The sequence below is a fragment of the Hermetia illucens genome, chromosome 2 (assembly GCF_905115235.1).
Source record: "Hermetia illucens chromosome 2, iHerIll2.2.curated.20191125, whole genome shotgun sequence".
NCBI classification, from domain to species: Eukaryota; Metazoa; Arthropoda; class Insecta; order Diptera; family Stratiomyidae; genus Hermetia; species Hermetia illucens.
In genome coordinates, this window is record NC_051850.1 from 19,881,080 (window position 1) to 19,898,155 (window position 17,076).

The 17,076-nt window shown below is 42.1% G+C and overlaps 1 protein-coding gene across 1 annotated transcript in view; it reads left to right on the plus strand.

Moving 5' to 3' along the window:
* The window catches only part of LOC119648132 (ankyrin repeat domain-containing protein 12), a 225,918-nt gene that overhangs the window by 5,702 nt on the left and 203,140 nt on the right, over positions 1-17,076 (plus strand). Inside the window, exon 4 of the mRNA XM_038049668.1 lies at positions 3,579-3,836. Within this exon, the coding sequence (XP_037905596.1) occupies positions 3,579-3,836 (258 nt within the window). The remainder of the gene's footprint in view (positions 1-3,578; positions 3,837-17,076) is intronic.

The window sequence follows — 17,076 nt, forward strand, 5'->3', positions numbered from 1 at the left end:
CGCTTGATGGGGTATAGGGATGGATTCCACTGTATCTCATAGCCCTCAATGTAATATGTTACCTAACTCCTTAATATGTTACCTATCTACTGCCTCTTCCGTCTTGCTATCACATCTCATATGAGTGCCAAACCTGTGCGCCGACCAAGTTGTTTGTTTGGGACAGTGTCAGGCCAGGTTCGTCGTTGTACTGTCAATTCAGTCCAAGGCTCCGTAACTTTGGTCTTCCGTATAGGATTTTTAGCCCTACCCAGCCCCCAGTCTGGAGGGCAAATTGGTACTATTTGCTCCGGTTTTAGGAGCAGGAGATTCCCAGCGTTCACCACGTGGAGGTGGGCATAGAGTTTGGTAGTAGAGCTTTTGGTGTTAGTTCAGCAGGCGTTTCCCAGGTTTTATGTTTCAACGTGGGTACCAATCTACGTTTCCCCCTGCGACCTGTATTACGCTTTGACGCCGTCCGGCATGTTCATTATCATCAACGGCGCAACGACCGCTATCCGGTCTAGGCCTGCCTTCGTAGGGAACTCCAGACACCCCCGTTTTGCGCCGAGGTCCACCAATTCGTCCGGCGTATTAACATCGTTAAATCCAACTTCGCGGTTTTGTCCACAATATGGAAACGCAACTATCTCAACACCGTCATTAACTTGAAGCTACTCTGTGCCAATGGATATTGTGTTTCTATATGGAATACCACGTAGAAAGTGATCGCCGAATTGACAAGCTTTTATTAATTCATGTCTACGTCAAGTGATCGGAGTACCCTGGTCTGAAACAGTAACAAATTAATAAATTCGTCGCTGTACTGACCAGTCGCTCACGGCGGTGGATAGATCACACATCGTAGAATGGTGGAGGAAGGGCATGGACACGGAAATTTGGGGAGGATGTGATGCATAATTCAAACAAGTAGCCAATTGACAGAAGACACATATTTATCCTTAAAAGGACATGATGATCAACGTTTGCCTGGAGAGACTTTGGACGTTGTTGAAGCAGAGATCAGATTTGCCAAAACACGAACTTCATTTGCTGAACCAGCTGGCAAACAAAAAGTACAATGATATCTTCTGCTCAGAGGTACCTTCCCACGGCGTGATTGATAATACCGTTTCATCGAATGAACAGTTGTTTCTTTGAAACCACTGAAATTCGGTGCACGCGAGGTACGCGAAAAATTATCCTTGGCGATCACAAGTGCAACTTCTTAATGCAAAGTAAAGGCAGTATTGAATAAGCGGCGGAATTCAGCTACTTTTAACGTCGCTTCTCTTTGACTGTATATTACAAAGGCCTCGTAGGTCTGCGCAGCTCCGAAGGCGGAGACAATGATATCGAATACAGGCTTAAAGTGAACTAAATGCCAAAGGAAGATTTTCAGCTTCGAAGGACTCTAGATTTGTAACTAGCAGAGCATTGACTAGGAAGTATCCTGTTCAGTTGAAGGTATACAGCCTTAACTACAAGAGAAACGAAAATAACCAACGAAGTCCACTCCGATTTGAGAAATTGGTCGGGTCATTCTTGCACTTATAGCTGGAAAGGACGCAATATCGAACACCTATGATCATGTTGATAAATTTAATCCAAAATACATCATTTTCTCGTGGGCAGCTTGTACTAATTTTGGGCCTCCATGCAAAGCTACGAAATGTGAACGTCAGATAAGAACATGATGATTCTTAAACCAAATGAACGGATTATGTTCTTGTTCCGACAAACAAAAGAGTATTCTAGACGTTCCCTAATGCGTATGAATCCATTTATTCCGTTCACAACTGACATGGTTCAGCACCAGTTCGCCAACGAAGACGAGAGGAAGTAGCGACTGTTTAATCGAACGATGAAAATTTTTGAAATCCATTTCCCTAAGTTTAGTCGAGATGTTGTAGTTACACTTAAGTTTTTGTCGGTTTCCGAATTTATTGTCTCAGGATTTAGTAGATGGTCCCTCAAAGCTACTATTTGGTCGATGCTCATAACCACATTGAACCCAGTGCGGTCCATTCCGCTACGGAGAAATATCTTAGAATTGAGAATGAAAGCAACGTCTCAAATCGAAAATTTACCGCAGTGTCTTCCACCATTTCCCCCTTTATGGTTCTTAGTGGTAGCTGACTATAAAAGACAATGAACGGCGTCTCGCGGTAGTGAAGACAAAGATGTTGCGTTGAACCAGTGGCGTAACACGCCATGATTACATCAACAATGAGGACGATATGCATTTGCAGAAATCGTAGCAAAATTGAGAGGCGTCTTCGATGGTATGATCACGTAATAGGCGTTAAGGAGAATTCACTTGCCAAGATTGATCTGAACATCGAAGTCGGGAAATGATTTGATATGCTGAATGGTGATTTGAAAGCCTCACAGCTGCACCCAAATCAGGCCTTTGACAGTGCAAAATTGCGCAACCAATCAAGACAAGCCGATTCTGTTTTCTACCAGCGGTAGTAGTATTGGCAAGGAAATGGTCGTTTGCAGCGTCGCAAGTGGCGCTAGGTGTTCGGCGGTGATCTGAGGTGGCGACGAAGAAGACGGGGCAACAACTCTGTTTGCCAGACCAAAAGCGAGTGGCCAAGGAGAATCTCCATGTGGTGGCACCGGAAAACACTACTCTACTACTTTGATTTGCTGGCCATGATGAAATCGGCGAATGTTCCAACACAATCATTATCTGAAGCGGCTTAAGGTCAGGGTTAATTTACATTTCTCAGCAGAACTCCTGTACATGTACGTTCAGCTTGGTTATTGTGGTTGCCCTCCTAGGGGGGTTGTAGTTACTTCCAAGCGGACAAACGCCCTTTGGGCTTCAAACGTAGTGTTGCGTTTGAAACAGCTAACCCTTCCTAGCCAGACAAACTGCTGTATCATTTTACTCGTGGGTTGTCCATTTGGGTGCATGTCTTATAAACAATTTCTTTTGCAATGACCCATAATATTGAATCGTATCGTAGTAGATGGAGTGTGTACTGTCCAGTTTGCAAGGTCAGAAGTCGCGGACAGCTCTTTGTTGTCTCGACGAACGTCGTCCAGTTCTTGGGTGGTAATAATGACAAGGATGTTGTCAGATCTAACGTCCTGGAAATTGTGCAAACACTTATCACTTGACAGAAATCGTCAAAAAATTTAGTTCTGTACAGTCCCACATAGGCGTAGAATGACCAGAAGTAGAAGAGGGAAGGCGTATATTAGTGCCCGACATCGATATCCAGGACATGCTATACGTGAAAAGTGTTTCGAAAAAAAATTCTGGGTTGATGCACACATCAGCATTGCTGGGTAGGTCAACCAAATTATTCAGTTCTCGTGGAGCGTACGCGTATTCCAAAAACGAATTCTATCTTTGTACGATAGTTGGAAGTCTTTGTCGATTAATTAGTCCTTATCCAAAAGGTGAATAACATTTCGTTAGCATAGAGGATATGATTTTTTGCAGATTGTTGGTCCATAGACTTCTATACCTTTCAGTCGCCTTTAACGACCCAAAGCCCCTCACACAAGAATGTTTTTTTTACACCAATACTATCATCCGCCTTTAAATATATTATTCACCTGATTTCTCTCATTCCCATCAGGTTGGACTCCGTTACACGAAGCTTGCAATCATGCGCATTATAATGTTGCATTGGCATTAGTTAAAGCCGGGGCTAATGTCAATGCTAAAGGTTTAGATGACGACACACCTTTGCATGATGCTGCCGTTAGTGGTCATTTAAAATTGGTTAAAATGCTTGTCGAGAAAGGAGCTGACGTTCATGCTAAAAATCGTAAAGGGAAAACGCCGGCAGATGTTGCAGCAGCTTCGGTCGTCTCCTACTTGACATCAGTAAGAGGTAAGTGCAAAATTTACTGATTTTTGTGGGTTTGGGTTGAAACTACTCTGAATATTTCAAAAATTAATTCTCAAAAGCAAACTATATACGTAGATGAAAAACAGAAATAAGCTTCCAATTAATCCTTGTCACAATCCATGAAAAAGAATTAAAGGTTTCATGTAGAAATTTGGTGTAATTTCTATTACAAATGGAGAACGTTTGATCACTTCATTTTTAGAGTTAGATCCCGTTTTTTTTTTTTCAGAGTGTATTGTTTATCGTTTTGTAGAAAAGAATCCTAATATGTGAAATATGTTGGCGTGAAAGAATCAAATGAAAAAATCAAATATTGGGGGAAAGGAAAGGTTCTTTTTTATTAAAATTTTCAAAGCAGATAAAACGATAATTAAAAAACTTCATCTTACGGACTGGAAGCTATTCGAATAAATGGCATGAACCCTTTTAATAGAAAGTTTCTCAATCCACAGTACCATTCCTTGTCCTGAGAGGCAAAAAATCGCGGCACCTTCTTTCAATCCAGTCGAGATTTTTGAAGCAAGCGTGCCGTTAACCGGAATAGATGATAAATAGGAGGAAGGCCCAAGTTCCCGATCGCATGTTGGCGAGATTTTCTATCTTTTCATTTGTTCGCCTAATAGTGTGCTGTTTTGCCTTGCCCTGTTGCAAAAGTGTCCAGTTCTGGTTGAGCAAAGTAGAATATTTCTCGCTAAACGCCGCATACATTCAATAAAATTAGGCAACGTAAAGGTCTGCGTCAGTAGTCCGACCGTTTGGATTCAATTCAAAGTGGACTTTCTTCGAAATTTTACTAAACGCACAATAATGTTTAGTCTATTATGCTATTCGCCCGAGGTTCAACCACAGGTTTTATTTGTCTGGATTGCTGAAATCGGCACACTTTTTATCGCATATCAGAATTCGGCGATGTAAAACGCTCATCATCCGAATTGTCCAGCAATTTTTGGCATGGTTTTTAGCTCTTCTGCTGAGTCGTGATACACTTCTCTAAATCATTTATTTCCCAAGAGCTGAAGGTGCAATGTAATTGGTCTGTCAAAATAAAAAAAAATTAGCGCGACTGTAAAGGCTAGCCTCAACAGCGATGCATGAAGCTTCGGTACCCAGAATGGGTGGTTAATCTGAATGTCGCTGTTTTTCGACTTTATCTTCATCGACCTTAAACTTCGGTATTCCGACAGTTGTATCATGGATCATTTTCTTTTGCTTTTGAACTATATTTTCAAATAACGGTGCAGCATTTTTCGAACTTTTATTTGTTCCATTTTCTTCTCAAAGGAAAAAATGAAAAGAAAAATTAGAGAATTTAAAAAAACACACACAAAAGTACTACAAAATACAATAATAGAATATAAATTTATTAGCCTTAAAAAAACTTCAAATTTAATCACGTGTTCAATTAGGTTACTGTCAGGAAACAGAAAAATGATGATGTTCCGACTGAACAAATCTTTTACTTGCTTCCATTTGTTATTTAAAAGGCAAAAGAATATTGTTTAAAACTTTTAAAATTGGTTGGAGGTTCATACTGTTTCCACCAGGTATAAGCTCCACGACTGCCAGGCTCCTAACCAACGCTGAAGGAGGTGCTTAACTGTCAGTTGAATCTATTGGTCGTTCTACGGAGACAAACTTTTCTATCAACGCTTTCAGACTTAAAGGGGAGTTAAAAAAAACCCAAAATGGGTCACAGTTACTTTTTGTAATAATTAAAGTCTTAAATATTTGGTTTATGCCTTACCTTTTTCCAATCAGCCCCAGCGAATGTTTTATACTGTTTTGAATTTAAACGGAGCTTTCCACCCCCTTTGTCTGTGTCCGGATTCGTTAGAGCACAAGGCTGTCGTACGGAAGATTGCGGTTCAAATTTCACTGGCGACAGTGGAAATTTTATAGTTACGAAGAAGCATTAGCGGCAGGTTTCTCTATACTTTTCCAAATTGGAAAAAAAAGTGCCGCTGAAAGTCATAGGTTGCTTGTCGAAGCTTACGGCGGCTACGCACTATCGGACAGCAAATGCAGGGATTAGCCGATTCAAAAGTGGTAATTTGTGCGTGCACCAAAAAAGTTTAATGACGAAGAACTGGAAGCATTACTCCAAGAAGATCCGTGTCGAACTTTGCAGGAATTATCAGAAGCGTTAAATGTAGATTCAGCGACAGTTTGACAATACGTACACAAACTTGGATTCATCGAAAAAGAAGGAAATTCGGCACTGAACCAGTTGACCTAAAGATAGCACTTGTGAACTGCTTCTTGAAAGGCACAAAAAGAAATCAATTTTGTATCGGTGATGAAAAGTGGGGGGGTGGGTGGTCAAAGGGTAGTATAGGTCCCGGGGCGAAACGTGGATTGGTACCCACGATGGAGCATAAAACCTGGGAAATGCCTGCTGAACCAACACCAACAGCTCTTCTACCTAACCCTATCTCCACCTCCACGTGGTGACCGCTGGGAGCTCTTTCTTGACGAAAAGCTGCAGACGGAGAAGGATGAAGGCGAGTCTCCTGCGCCTAAAAACGGGACAAATTGTACCAACTGGTCCTCCAGGTTGGGGGTTGGGTAGGGCTGACAACCCTACACGGAAAACAACTTGTTACGAAGCCACAACAGGAGCCTCGGACAGGACAGATTTTAAAACGACGGACCCGGCAACGACAGCGGAACAACGATTTGCGCATTTTCTCATGGAACGTGCGCTCCCTGTACAGAGATGAAGCTGATGAGCAGCTAGCCGATACCCTGTCCCAATATAGGGCTGATATAACAGCGTTGCAAAAGATGCGATGGACAGGGACCGGTTTCCTGGAAAAGAGCCACTACACCATATATTATAGCGGTCATCCAGTAAACCATGTGCTCGGAGTAGGTTTCTTAGTCAGCCAAAAAATGAAACCTGCTGTTATCGGCTTTGAAAACATAAGCGAACGGCTATGCACTCTGCGCTTGCGAGGCAAGTTTAGAAATATAAGCCTCATAAACGTTCACGCCCCTACAGAGGAGACTGCAGAGTCGAAGAAGGATACCTTCTACGAGGCAGTAGAACGAACCCTCGAAGCCTGTCCCAGATATGATATCAAAATCATACTTGGGGATTTTAACAGCCAAGTAGGGAAGGAGCCCGTATTCAGGCGATACGTTGGCTCCCATAGCTTACACGAAAAAACAAATGATAACGGACTGCGGACTATTCAATTAGCAGGGTCACACGAAATGGTTGTTGGAAGTACCTGGTTTGCGCGGAAAGCGGTCCACAAACATACGTGGGCCTCTCCAGACGGGACCACTTTCAACCAAATTGAAAACGTGTTGATCGAACGCCGCCACCTCTCAGCCTTGATGAATGTCAGAACATATAAGGGGGCCAATATAGACGGTCTTGAATGAAGTGCTCTAACACACTTCAAGGCCCTGATCCAATATGGATTGTTGCGCCAACGATTATTAATATAGACTCGGACCACTTTCTCGTTGGCATGGTGCTCCGAGCCCGAATAACAATACCACCTAGAATCCCCTCTGACAATCAGGTGAGAGTGAACACTGAAGCCATACACAACACAACCCTCCGCGACACCTATAAGAGGGAAATGGATGCCGCAATAACCGCAGTCAACAGAGGACCTGGAGATGAAGCATCAACAAATTATCTTCACAACCACCTGAAGAACGTTATCATGGATACGGCCACAAATATACTTGGCCCCAGCCGTAAAAGGAGTCGGAACCGCTGGTTTGACGATGAATGTAAGCTAGCAACGGAACGGAAGAATGCCGCATACCGAGTAATGTTGCATTCTCAAAGAACGCGGGCACGCGCAGAGACTTATCACGAACTCCGTCGAGCGGAGAAGCGACTTCACAGACGGAAAAAGGAAGCCTGGGAGAACCAACAAGTCTGTGAACTAGAAAAGTACAGGGAGCAACCGCACCAGGCGCGGAAGTTTTACCAACAAGTCAGCAGGATGAAGCCTTATACACCTCGATGCTCATCCTGCCGAGACAAAGAGGGAAATCTGATTTCCGACAGAATGGGCATATTAGAGCGATGGGTTGAGTACTTTGATGAGCTACTGAACAACCAGAACATCGGCGAGTTGGAGGTCCCGCCAACTGAAGACGACGGACAAATACTGCCACCACCAAGTTTAGGAGAAACAGTACGTGCAATTCATCGGCTAAAAAATCATAAGTCGCCAGGAGCCGATGGAATTACAGCCGAATTGGTTAAATATGGAGGCGACCAGTTACACCAAGTGGTTCATCAACTTGTGCTCAAGGTATGGGACAGCGAATCAATGCCTGACGATTGGCAACGAGGCATTATCTGTCTCATACATAAAAAGGGAGATATCACACAGTGCAGCAATTATAGAGGTATCACGTTGCTGAGTACCATCTATAAGATATTCTCCACTATCTTGCTAGGCCGGATAGCCCCATACGCCCAGAACATCATTGGCCCATACCAAAGAGGCTTCACTCCAGGCAAATCAGCAACAGATCAGATTTTCTCTCTGCGGCAGGCGATGGAAAAACTGTTGGAATATGGACAACAGTTGCACCATCTGTTCATCGACTTTAAAGCCGCCTATGGTAGCATAGCCAGGGTAAAACTGTACACGGCCATGAGAGAATTCGGTATCCCGACGAAATTAATAAGACTGACTAGGCTGACCCTGACCAATGTGCGAGGCCAGATAAAAGCAGCAGGATCACTCTCAAGGCCATTCGACATCAACAACGGTCTACGACAAGGGGATGCGCTATCATGCGTCCTCTTTAACCTGGCCCTCGAGAAAGTGATCCGTGATGCTGAGGTGAATGCAAGAGATACGATCCTCTTCAAGTCCACCCAACTACTGGCCTATGCTGACGATATCGACATCATGGGAAGAACCACCCGAGACGTACAAACTGCCTTCATCCAGATCGAGCAGACTGCGCGAGATCTTGGGCTGCACATCAATGAAGGCAAGACGAAATATATGGTGGCAACGTCAGCACCGAAGACGAATCAACCAACAACATCAAACCGCACTGGTCAAACACAAACACGAAGAAGAATAAGAATAGGAGAATACAATTTTGAGACCGTTGACAATTTCTCCTATCTAGGGTCGAAAATCACAACCGATAACAACTACGATGATGAAATACGCGCACGGTTGTTGTCAGCCAACAGAGCCTATTTCAGCTTATAAAGACTGTTCCGCTCGAAACGTCTCACCATAGGGTCAAAGCTTTTACTGTACAAGACTATGATCTTGCCAGTCCTCATGTATTCCTCGGAAACTTGGGTTCTTAGTAAGAAAAATTGGGAACTCTTGGCCGCGTTCGAGAGAAGAATCCTCCGAAGAATTTTTGGCCCCCTACATGAGGATGGACGATTCCGTAGCCTACACAATGACGAAATCTATGAGCGATACCATGACCGTCCGGTTGTGGATAAAATCCGGCTCAATAGATTATGGTGGGCGGGTCACTTAATCCGTATGGATGAGGATGATCCCACCCGGAAAGTCTATAAGGGCAATATCTATGGTAGAAAAAGAAGACGAGGCAGACCCTGCCTAAGATGGAGCGATGGCGTAGGCCAGGACGCCAGACAGCTTTTAGGGATATCGAATTGGTGGACCTCGGTGCAAAACCGGGATGTCTGGAGTTCCTTATTAAGGCAGGCCTAGACCGGATACCGGTTGTTGCGCCGTTGATGATGATGATGATGAAAAGTGGATTCACTATGACAATCCTAAGCGAAAAAAACAAGAGTGAAGGCAGTTAAACAGTCAATATCTACACCAAAACAAGACATCCACGGGAAGAAGCCTATGTTGTGTATCAGCAAGGTATGCTGTATTACGAGTTGCTGCAACCAAATCAAACTGTGACAGCTGAACGATATCGAAAGCAAATGATACCTTCAGATCGAACATTGCACGGTAAATGACCTGAATGGGCCGAAAAGCACCCGAACGTGATTTTACTTACCCATTCTAATCGACAAATTTCTCGATAACTGTGCCATTAATTCTAAATAAGAGCCGAAATGCCATCTTTTTTTACTGCTGAAATATCAATTTTCCTGCCTATACTTGTAATTATACTATTTTCTCATAACCTGACGAAAAAGAATATTTGGTAAGCTACTTACCTTTAAAATTCTTAAATTTTATTATAGTAATTATTGACCTTGGTGGATTGAATAGTATTACATGGATTTCACAAAAATATTCGCCTGTTTTACCGATGATAGACAACGCGCAATGATGCTCGATCGCATTTCTATTCTGTAGCACATTTCAACGCGAAGCAAAGTATAATGGTACTTTTTCAAGTGTTAGCAGAGAGAAAAAAAAACAAGCACTCAATTCACTGTATATACTGTCCAACCTCAATAGAATCTCATTCAAATCAATAAATGATATGAATTTTGGGAAAATTAAGCATATCAACAAAGTTAAGCGTTTTTGGAAATATTGAGTATGTAGATAGGGAACCGTATGAATTTATTTTTTGTCTTATTTTTCGTTTTATCTTTTTGGACACCTCACTCCTTCCTATGTTATGTACAAAAGCTCGCATGTCCTATGCAAGATGCGCTGGAGTCGCATCAAAATCTGAAATATTCATTTGGAGGAATCGCAGTATTTTATGGAAAACATACACGAAGCTAAATTGGAAAACAAAAATAAATATGCCAACTCGACCGCGCGTGTGGAACCGGATAACTTATCAATGTTGCGTCATAGAAGAAAGATCCACATCCTTATCTGATTTCTCTTCTGCCTCAGATGTAAAAAACATAACTCACATATCGAGGTAACCAATATGTTCAATTTTGCATAAATGATCTCTATAGAGGCTTGCCATGGAAATGATTTAAGGGGGTCATTCCATATGAAGGCTGTTTTTTCGCTTTTTTTAGAAAGCTTTTGTGAAGAAACGGATAAAGATACAGATACGAATTTTTCATCATATATTTATTAATATCTTGGCCATGCGTAGTCGTTTTTTCAGCCCGATAGCATAGTTTATTATTGAAATACAAAGCAACTTATATATGCATCTCCTAAAAAAAGGTGTTTTTCAGCTGCCACGCTAGAGGGCGCTGTGATTATCTTAAAGAAAAAAGTAAACGGCATTTTAACGTGCGGACTTAATCATAGTCCGCAAACTAGGATTATTAAAAAATATTAAAAGCTAAATTTTTGGTGCCTTGTTGAACTTTTTTTTGTAAATTTTGGTGTTTTTTCAAGACTTCTTTAATGAATAAAAAAAAACTACCGAGTGAACTGCCATTATCCTAGTTTGCGGATCGTAGAAATATGTTCTGAATAGGTCGTGAAATTTTCAAGAATTTCGTTGGATAGATCTCGAAATTGCATGTTGAAAATCTGCTGCCACCATAGCGCAAAGGTACCTGCAGGTACATGCAGTTTTTAGAAAAACGCAATTTTTAACCATAAAATCTTAACTGACCATTAATCTGCTGTATCTAGTCCATAAACGTTAGGTTTGAAGAAATACTTGTAAGGCCTTGGCTTCAATTCTTATGATTTTAGCGAAGTCATTCGAATGTTATTCGGATCCATAAGTACGCGCTTTATTACGGCGTTCGGAGTCGACACTCGGGATAACCCCCTTAAGAAAAAAGAAAATATATGGTACCAGCAACTTCAACTTCTTTCCTCACACTCCCTGTTAGTCGTGCGGGCCAATCAACTTCCAACGTAAGTAGGTCTTTAGCGAATCTAAATTTACCTTGCACGATCGTCTTTAGCGCAATATCATTACTTTGTACGAAAGGCGAAGATGCTCGAAATATCGAAGCTTCAAATGAAATAGCATCAGCTGCGGTGACAATTATGACGTAGAGGACGCTTCTTGTGCTCCAACGGTCGGCAGAGACGCCTGCTGCTCGGAAATTTGCAGAGAGTTGATATTCCTCCCTAACAGTCTTTTTTCACAAATCACTTCTACGTGGTGGCTGTAACTACGTAAAGCGGAACTCGCAGCTTGACGACACCAGAACATAAAATTGTATCAAGGACCTTTGCTTAAAAAAAATGCAGAACGAAACGCTCGAGGCGACGTTTTCCGACATTTTCGATCAAGTAATTCGTCCACTCGCGCGATCCTAGCCTATGGTTTCGTCATCAGGCTCTGGTGGATTCCAAAAGGTTATAACGAGAAACAACTAGCATCCCTCAGTGAAGCGTTGTCCAGCTCGAGAGTCCAGATACTAGGGCGCGTCAGCTGCTACAACACCGCTTCTTACGTCGTCACAATCGGATCCGTACCTGGAAACAGTGCGGTATCAACTCTTCGACCCTTACCGCTCGACATCTTCCAAAACCTTGAGAACGAACCTCACTGTTCAAACGCTATCCGCTTCAGAAGCCTGAAAATTAACTCTCGCTGCTCGGAAACTGACATCGATGAATTCTAGTTCTCGAAATCTTCGAGTACCGTGAGAAAGATTTCTGATCGAATTGAACCTGTTGGTAGAATTGAAGCGTGTTCTGGGCCAACCAACGATCGACAGCCTGGAATAAAGCTTTCAATAATCCGAATTTAATCACATGCAGGAAAGGTCACAAACCCCGAAGGATAAAGCGAACTAAACTTACGCTAAAGGCAAAGTGCATCGTCCGTAACAAGACCGACTGCTAATCACCAGTTCAACTTTCTTGCTGAAGACATTATCTAATCCTTTTAACTCCTGACGAAGTAATGTACAATAGAACTCACTACTCCGGACGCACGGATTTTGTAGATACCATCCATGTGTAGCTATTCTCGATACAAGCGGCAGACCTTCTTTTGTAGCATAAATTCGCTTGTCTTCAACTTTTTCGAGCGCCCGTCGTACATGCACCAATCTTAGACATTTCCTACTTATTTTAGTGGAAATCTCTTTATCATGATTTCTTCTTTGGGTCGTGATAAGGTGGCATCGTCAAATCAAGAATAAATTTAGCGACCGCCCTTAGCTTCAACAGACTAAGTTTGTTCCTTGGCTTCCTCAATGAACCCCCTTAAGGTTTTCGTAGGCGGACTATTTTCGCCAGAGCGCTTAGAAAAACGCTGATTACTTCGAAGACAATTTGTAGGGACACCTTAATTTATTGAACTTTTCCTATTTCAATTGTACATCAGTTTTTAATCCTGGCTTATTGTTGGTGGGCCTAATATACTGTGTTTTATGTTATGGATGTTTATAATCATTATCTGGCATTGAGTAGTCCGAAGGCCACTGTAAACCAAGTACCCAATTACAGTCAATGAAACTTTTATATAAATGGGTTTTTTTTTATGGTGAACTTGCCCTGAAGAATCGAAAACTTCTCAGGCTATCAAACATAAACAATTTTTGTAATTATCAACATGGAATGAGCTTCCAGTTCATAGCTGAAATGGCTTCTTTCCCCTGTAAAACTCCACACTATTTCTCATCCAGCTCTTAGTTGAGAACATCCATTGTCAGTATCCTTGTGTTTAAAGGACTCCGTGATAAGTACCTTGAACGGTCATTCAACTATTATCCCAATTGTTTTTTAATCCTCCTTCTATTCTCCTAGCCTGCTCCACACGTGCATGTATCCAAATGTATACACTTCTTGTCACTTGTGCCCCACGATACTATTCTCTCTTTATATCCTAATCTTTTCTATCTGGTAATTGATAATCGATATCTTTTCGAGTCCATCGAATCCAATCGACATGGATGTCCATTGTCAGCGGCGTAGGCACCACCAATGTGGGCTGTTATGATTTGTTCACACGAAAAGTTTATTAGTCCGAAAAAGGTAACCAGAGAAATTCAATGAACTCAACTTCACTCGCTCAGTCCAAAACTTGCTTATCCACGGATAGGTCTAAAATATTCGCATTTCTGTTAGATTGAAATCAACATGAGGTGGGTTTTTTGGGCGTTCGTGTGAGCTTTTCTGGGTAGGCAGGGAGAAATGTTACCAGAGGAGGTGATTGATATTTGTGTTTAATAGAGAAATTTTAAGGGAGTGATGAGATCAGATCGCAAATTCTGTTAATGTAAAATAATTCTTGTAATATTGTGAGGAATTTCAATATATTACTTTCATAATGATATGGGAACAGTAGGCTACGATATGCAACCTGTTTCGATTATCATTAAGCACGTTCAGTGTTGACATCGGCCTGGTTTCTGACTCTCATATATGTCCGAATTTAGCCCCGGTATATCAATTATCAAGATTTCCCCTTCAAGTTCTGAAAAGTGGAATAAAAGCTCAGTCAGTATTGAACCCTTAATCTATTGATGTCAGCTATTTGAATACTTGTGCGGAGTTTAACCCTGAATTAAAAAGGGAGCGGTAATTTTAGAATAATTTACTGTGCTAATTGGATATTCCTTTATTAAATGAAACTTTTTTCGATGATGAAGTAATCTCCGATTTACGTTCCTTCATTTATTCGCTTTTAAAGTTTAGACTCCCTGTTATTGCTCACAAGAGAGAAAACTTAGATACAACAGCGAGGGTATTCGCTCGGATCTGTAATGAACCTAAAGGAAATAGGATGATCAAAAGACCCTCCTGAGTGGCCAAAGACGACCTAGAGAGGAAGAGCTATTCCAGAAACCTGAAAAGTTTGTGAAGTTCCGCCTGCAAAGACTGAATCTCCATCAAAGTGCTCGGTTGACACGTTCTTGCAAGCCTCGCTTTGATTCCTCACGTGTCATTAATACAAAATTAACGTATCTATACCGATGCGTGGGTCCGCATGAAGGCTATAAATGCAATATTCTATGGATGTCGCACACTCAATGAGGAAGGTCTGCCGCAACTCGAAACTAAAACTTCACCACAAAATCACTTCACGATTGTTCCAGTGTGAAACCGAGGAAATTCACATTAGCGACAGCAAAACAAACTCCTCTTTGACAAACGTTTTACCCTTCGTTAATGACATCTTCTTGGCAAACTATGTTTTCTGTCGCATTTCATCCTGCCGCCTCACGCCCATGCACAAAACTACCAAAACTTGATTAACGTCGTTACGACATCAAAACTATGCACCGCTAGCTCAGCAAACTAATTCCCTGACTTTCCAACTACGCCTCCACGACGTCCATTCCTTTCCGAATCCCAGCGTTTTTCAATGCTTGTTTTATCAAAAAAAAATCCACTTGGATCTACTTATTACGAGGATGGAATGCATTTTTCAAGTCAGTATATTATTTATAAGAATTTTGAAAAAAAATTCACTTTACTTAATGCCCGAAGCTGAATTCAGGAGACCAAGAAACCAACCAACTCCACTCTACACGGCTTCAACGAAAACAATGAAATTTTTAAATCCCGCCAGCCGTTGATCTGCTGTCCACTCACGAACCGGTCCCCATGCCGCTACGCTCGCCTTGAACTCGATTGAACTTCGAGAATACATGTTACAGCAATATGAGCGCGCGGATGCGGCAGATCATTTCCCTCTGTTAAGATCAATTCGCCCGAATGCATTCAATAATGTGCAATCTGCGACGAAAATTGGGGTAATTGAACATTATGGAATGCATTATTTTAGCAAATTAATTCAGAAAAAAGCAAATGAGATTCCGCTCCTGTCGCGACGCCGCGGTCACTCCAGATCAATATGCCGACTCTCTATCGAGACAGACCTCACGTCTTTATTCTTCATCGGATTTGGATAATAATTTATTTTAAATGAAGGAGATTTGCTCCCAATTCCTTTTGGAGAATATATAGTTCGAATGGTCTCGATGATTCCCACTATTGACACCTGGTGTCATTTTTCGGCCGTTTTTAGATAAATTAGCAGTTTTGGGTAGCATAAAATCGACAATTTCGCTTAGTTACGACTCCATTCAGCAACAAAAGGTGCGTCGTCATTTGGCATAATTATGGCAACGCAAATAATTTGCTAGATTTGGCTTTTGAGGCCTATGAACATATAACATTTTACCACCGGATAAGGATCGAGCAGAGATTTGTTTTAATGAACCATAGTATTCGGTCTGAGAAGAAATGTAGTCCCCTCATACTTTGCTGTTTTTTCATGACCTCTAAATATAAAATTGAGTATAAAACAGCTAATACCGTCCTAGAGGACGAAATTGGACCATTATATACCACTACCTCAAGCCAAGCCTACTTCGAACAAAAGTTTCTATTGTGTTCTCCTTACCATCGTCGGGCCCGTGTCAACATCGAGAGGATGTTGGCAAATTCGACTTTGACTGATCGATACTCGCGGTGGGCAAAAGTTTAAGCCGCGTAGATTATTCTATGTACTTAACTTGGATCGAAGTCTTTGGGAAACAGCAAAAAGGTCGACCGAAGCAATATTGGCTTGATGAGCTAGATAGTGATTTGAGAGCCTCACTCCATCCAGATCGGACGTACCATCGAGCCAAATCGCAACCGCAACCGATCAAAATGAGGCGGCACCGCTTCTGAACGGAACAAAGGCTGAAGAAAAAGAACAATGTTCAGGGAAAGGAACATCATTGCCGGAAAGGTGGTGCAAATTCAAGACGTTGAGTCGGATTTCATCAACAACTAAACGATCGTGGTATCGTTAATAAATTTCGCCATTATATAGACTAGGGAATCGTCCATCCTCCTCTTTCAAAAACGGCCAACAGTTTGCAGTTTTGGTTGTTGTGAATCCAAGTCTCCAAGGAATGCATGAGAACTGGCAAGATCATTGTGAATGTTTAGTCATTGTTGCGTTGATAAAGTTAAAGTGATGATATTAAATCTCCATTCGAAATTGCCCAGAACGGAACAGAAGGCCGGTAAATCTGAACGCACGAACGCATGAAGCCTGCTCGATAATATAAATGTATCCAACAAAGTGTGAAACAGGAAGGTCACCGGGACTGTACTCACCACAGCGAACCGTTAGAGGGCGGAAAGGCACGGATATATCAATGCCAAGAACCAAAGACGGTGGTATCGGATTAATTCGGAGACCACAATCAGAGCCTGAGTGCAAGCTGAGCATGCAAACCAGTGGATGCAAGGCCTATCTAACACCTCTACCGCAACTAAGGTGCACGGCACCCGAGTTGTACAGCCCAACTCCACGCTTGAGCTCCAAGAAGCTCTGTCCGCGATGTAGGCATAACCACGACCACCATGAAACTTCCCCAAGGAAGCCAACCGCAAATAACCGGGTCGAGAGTACATCCCCCAAGAATTCTCCAAGAGCA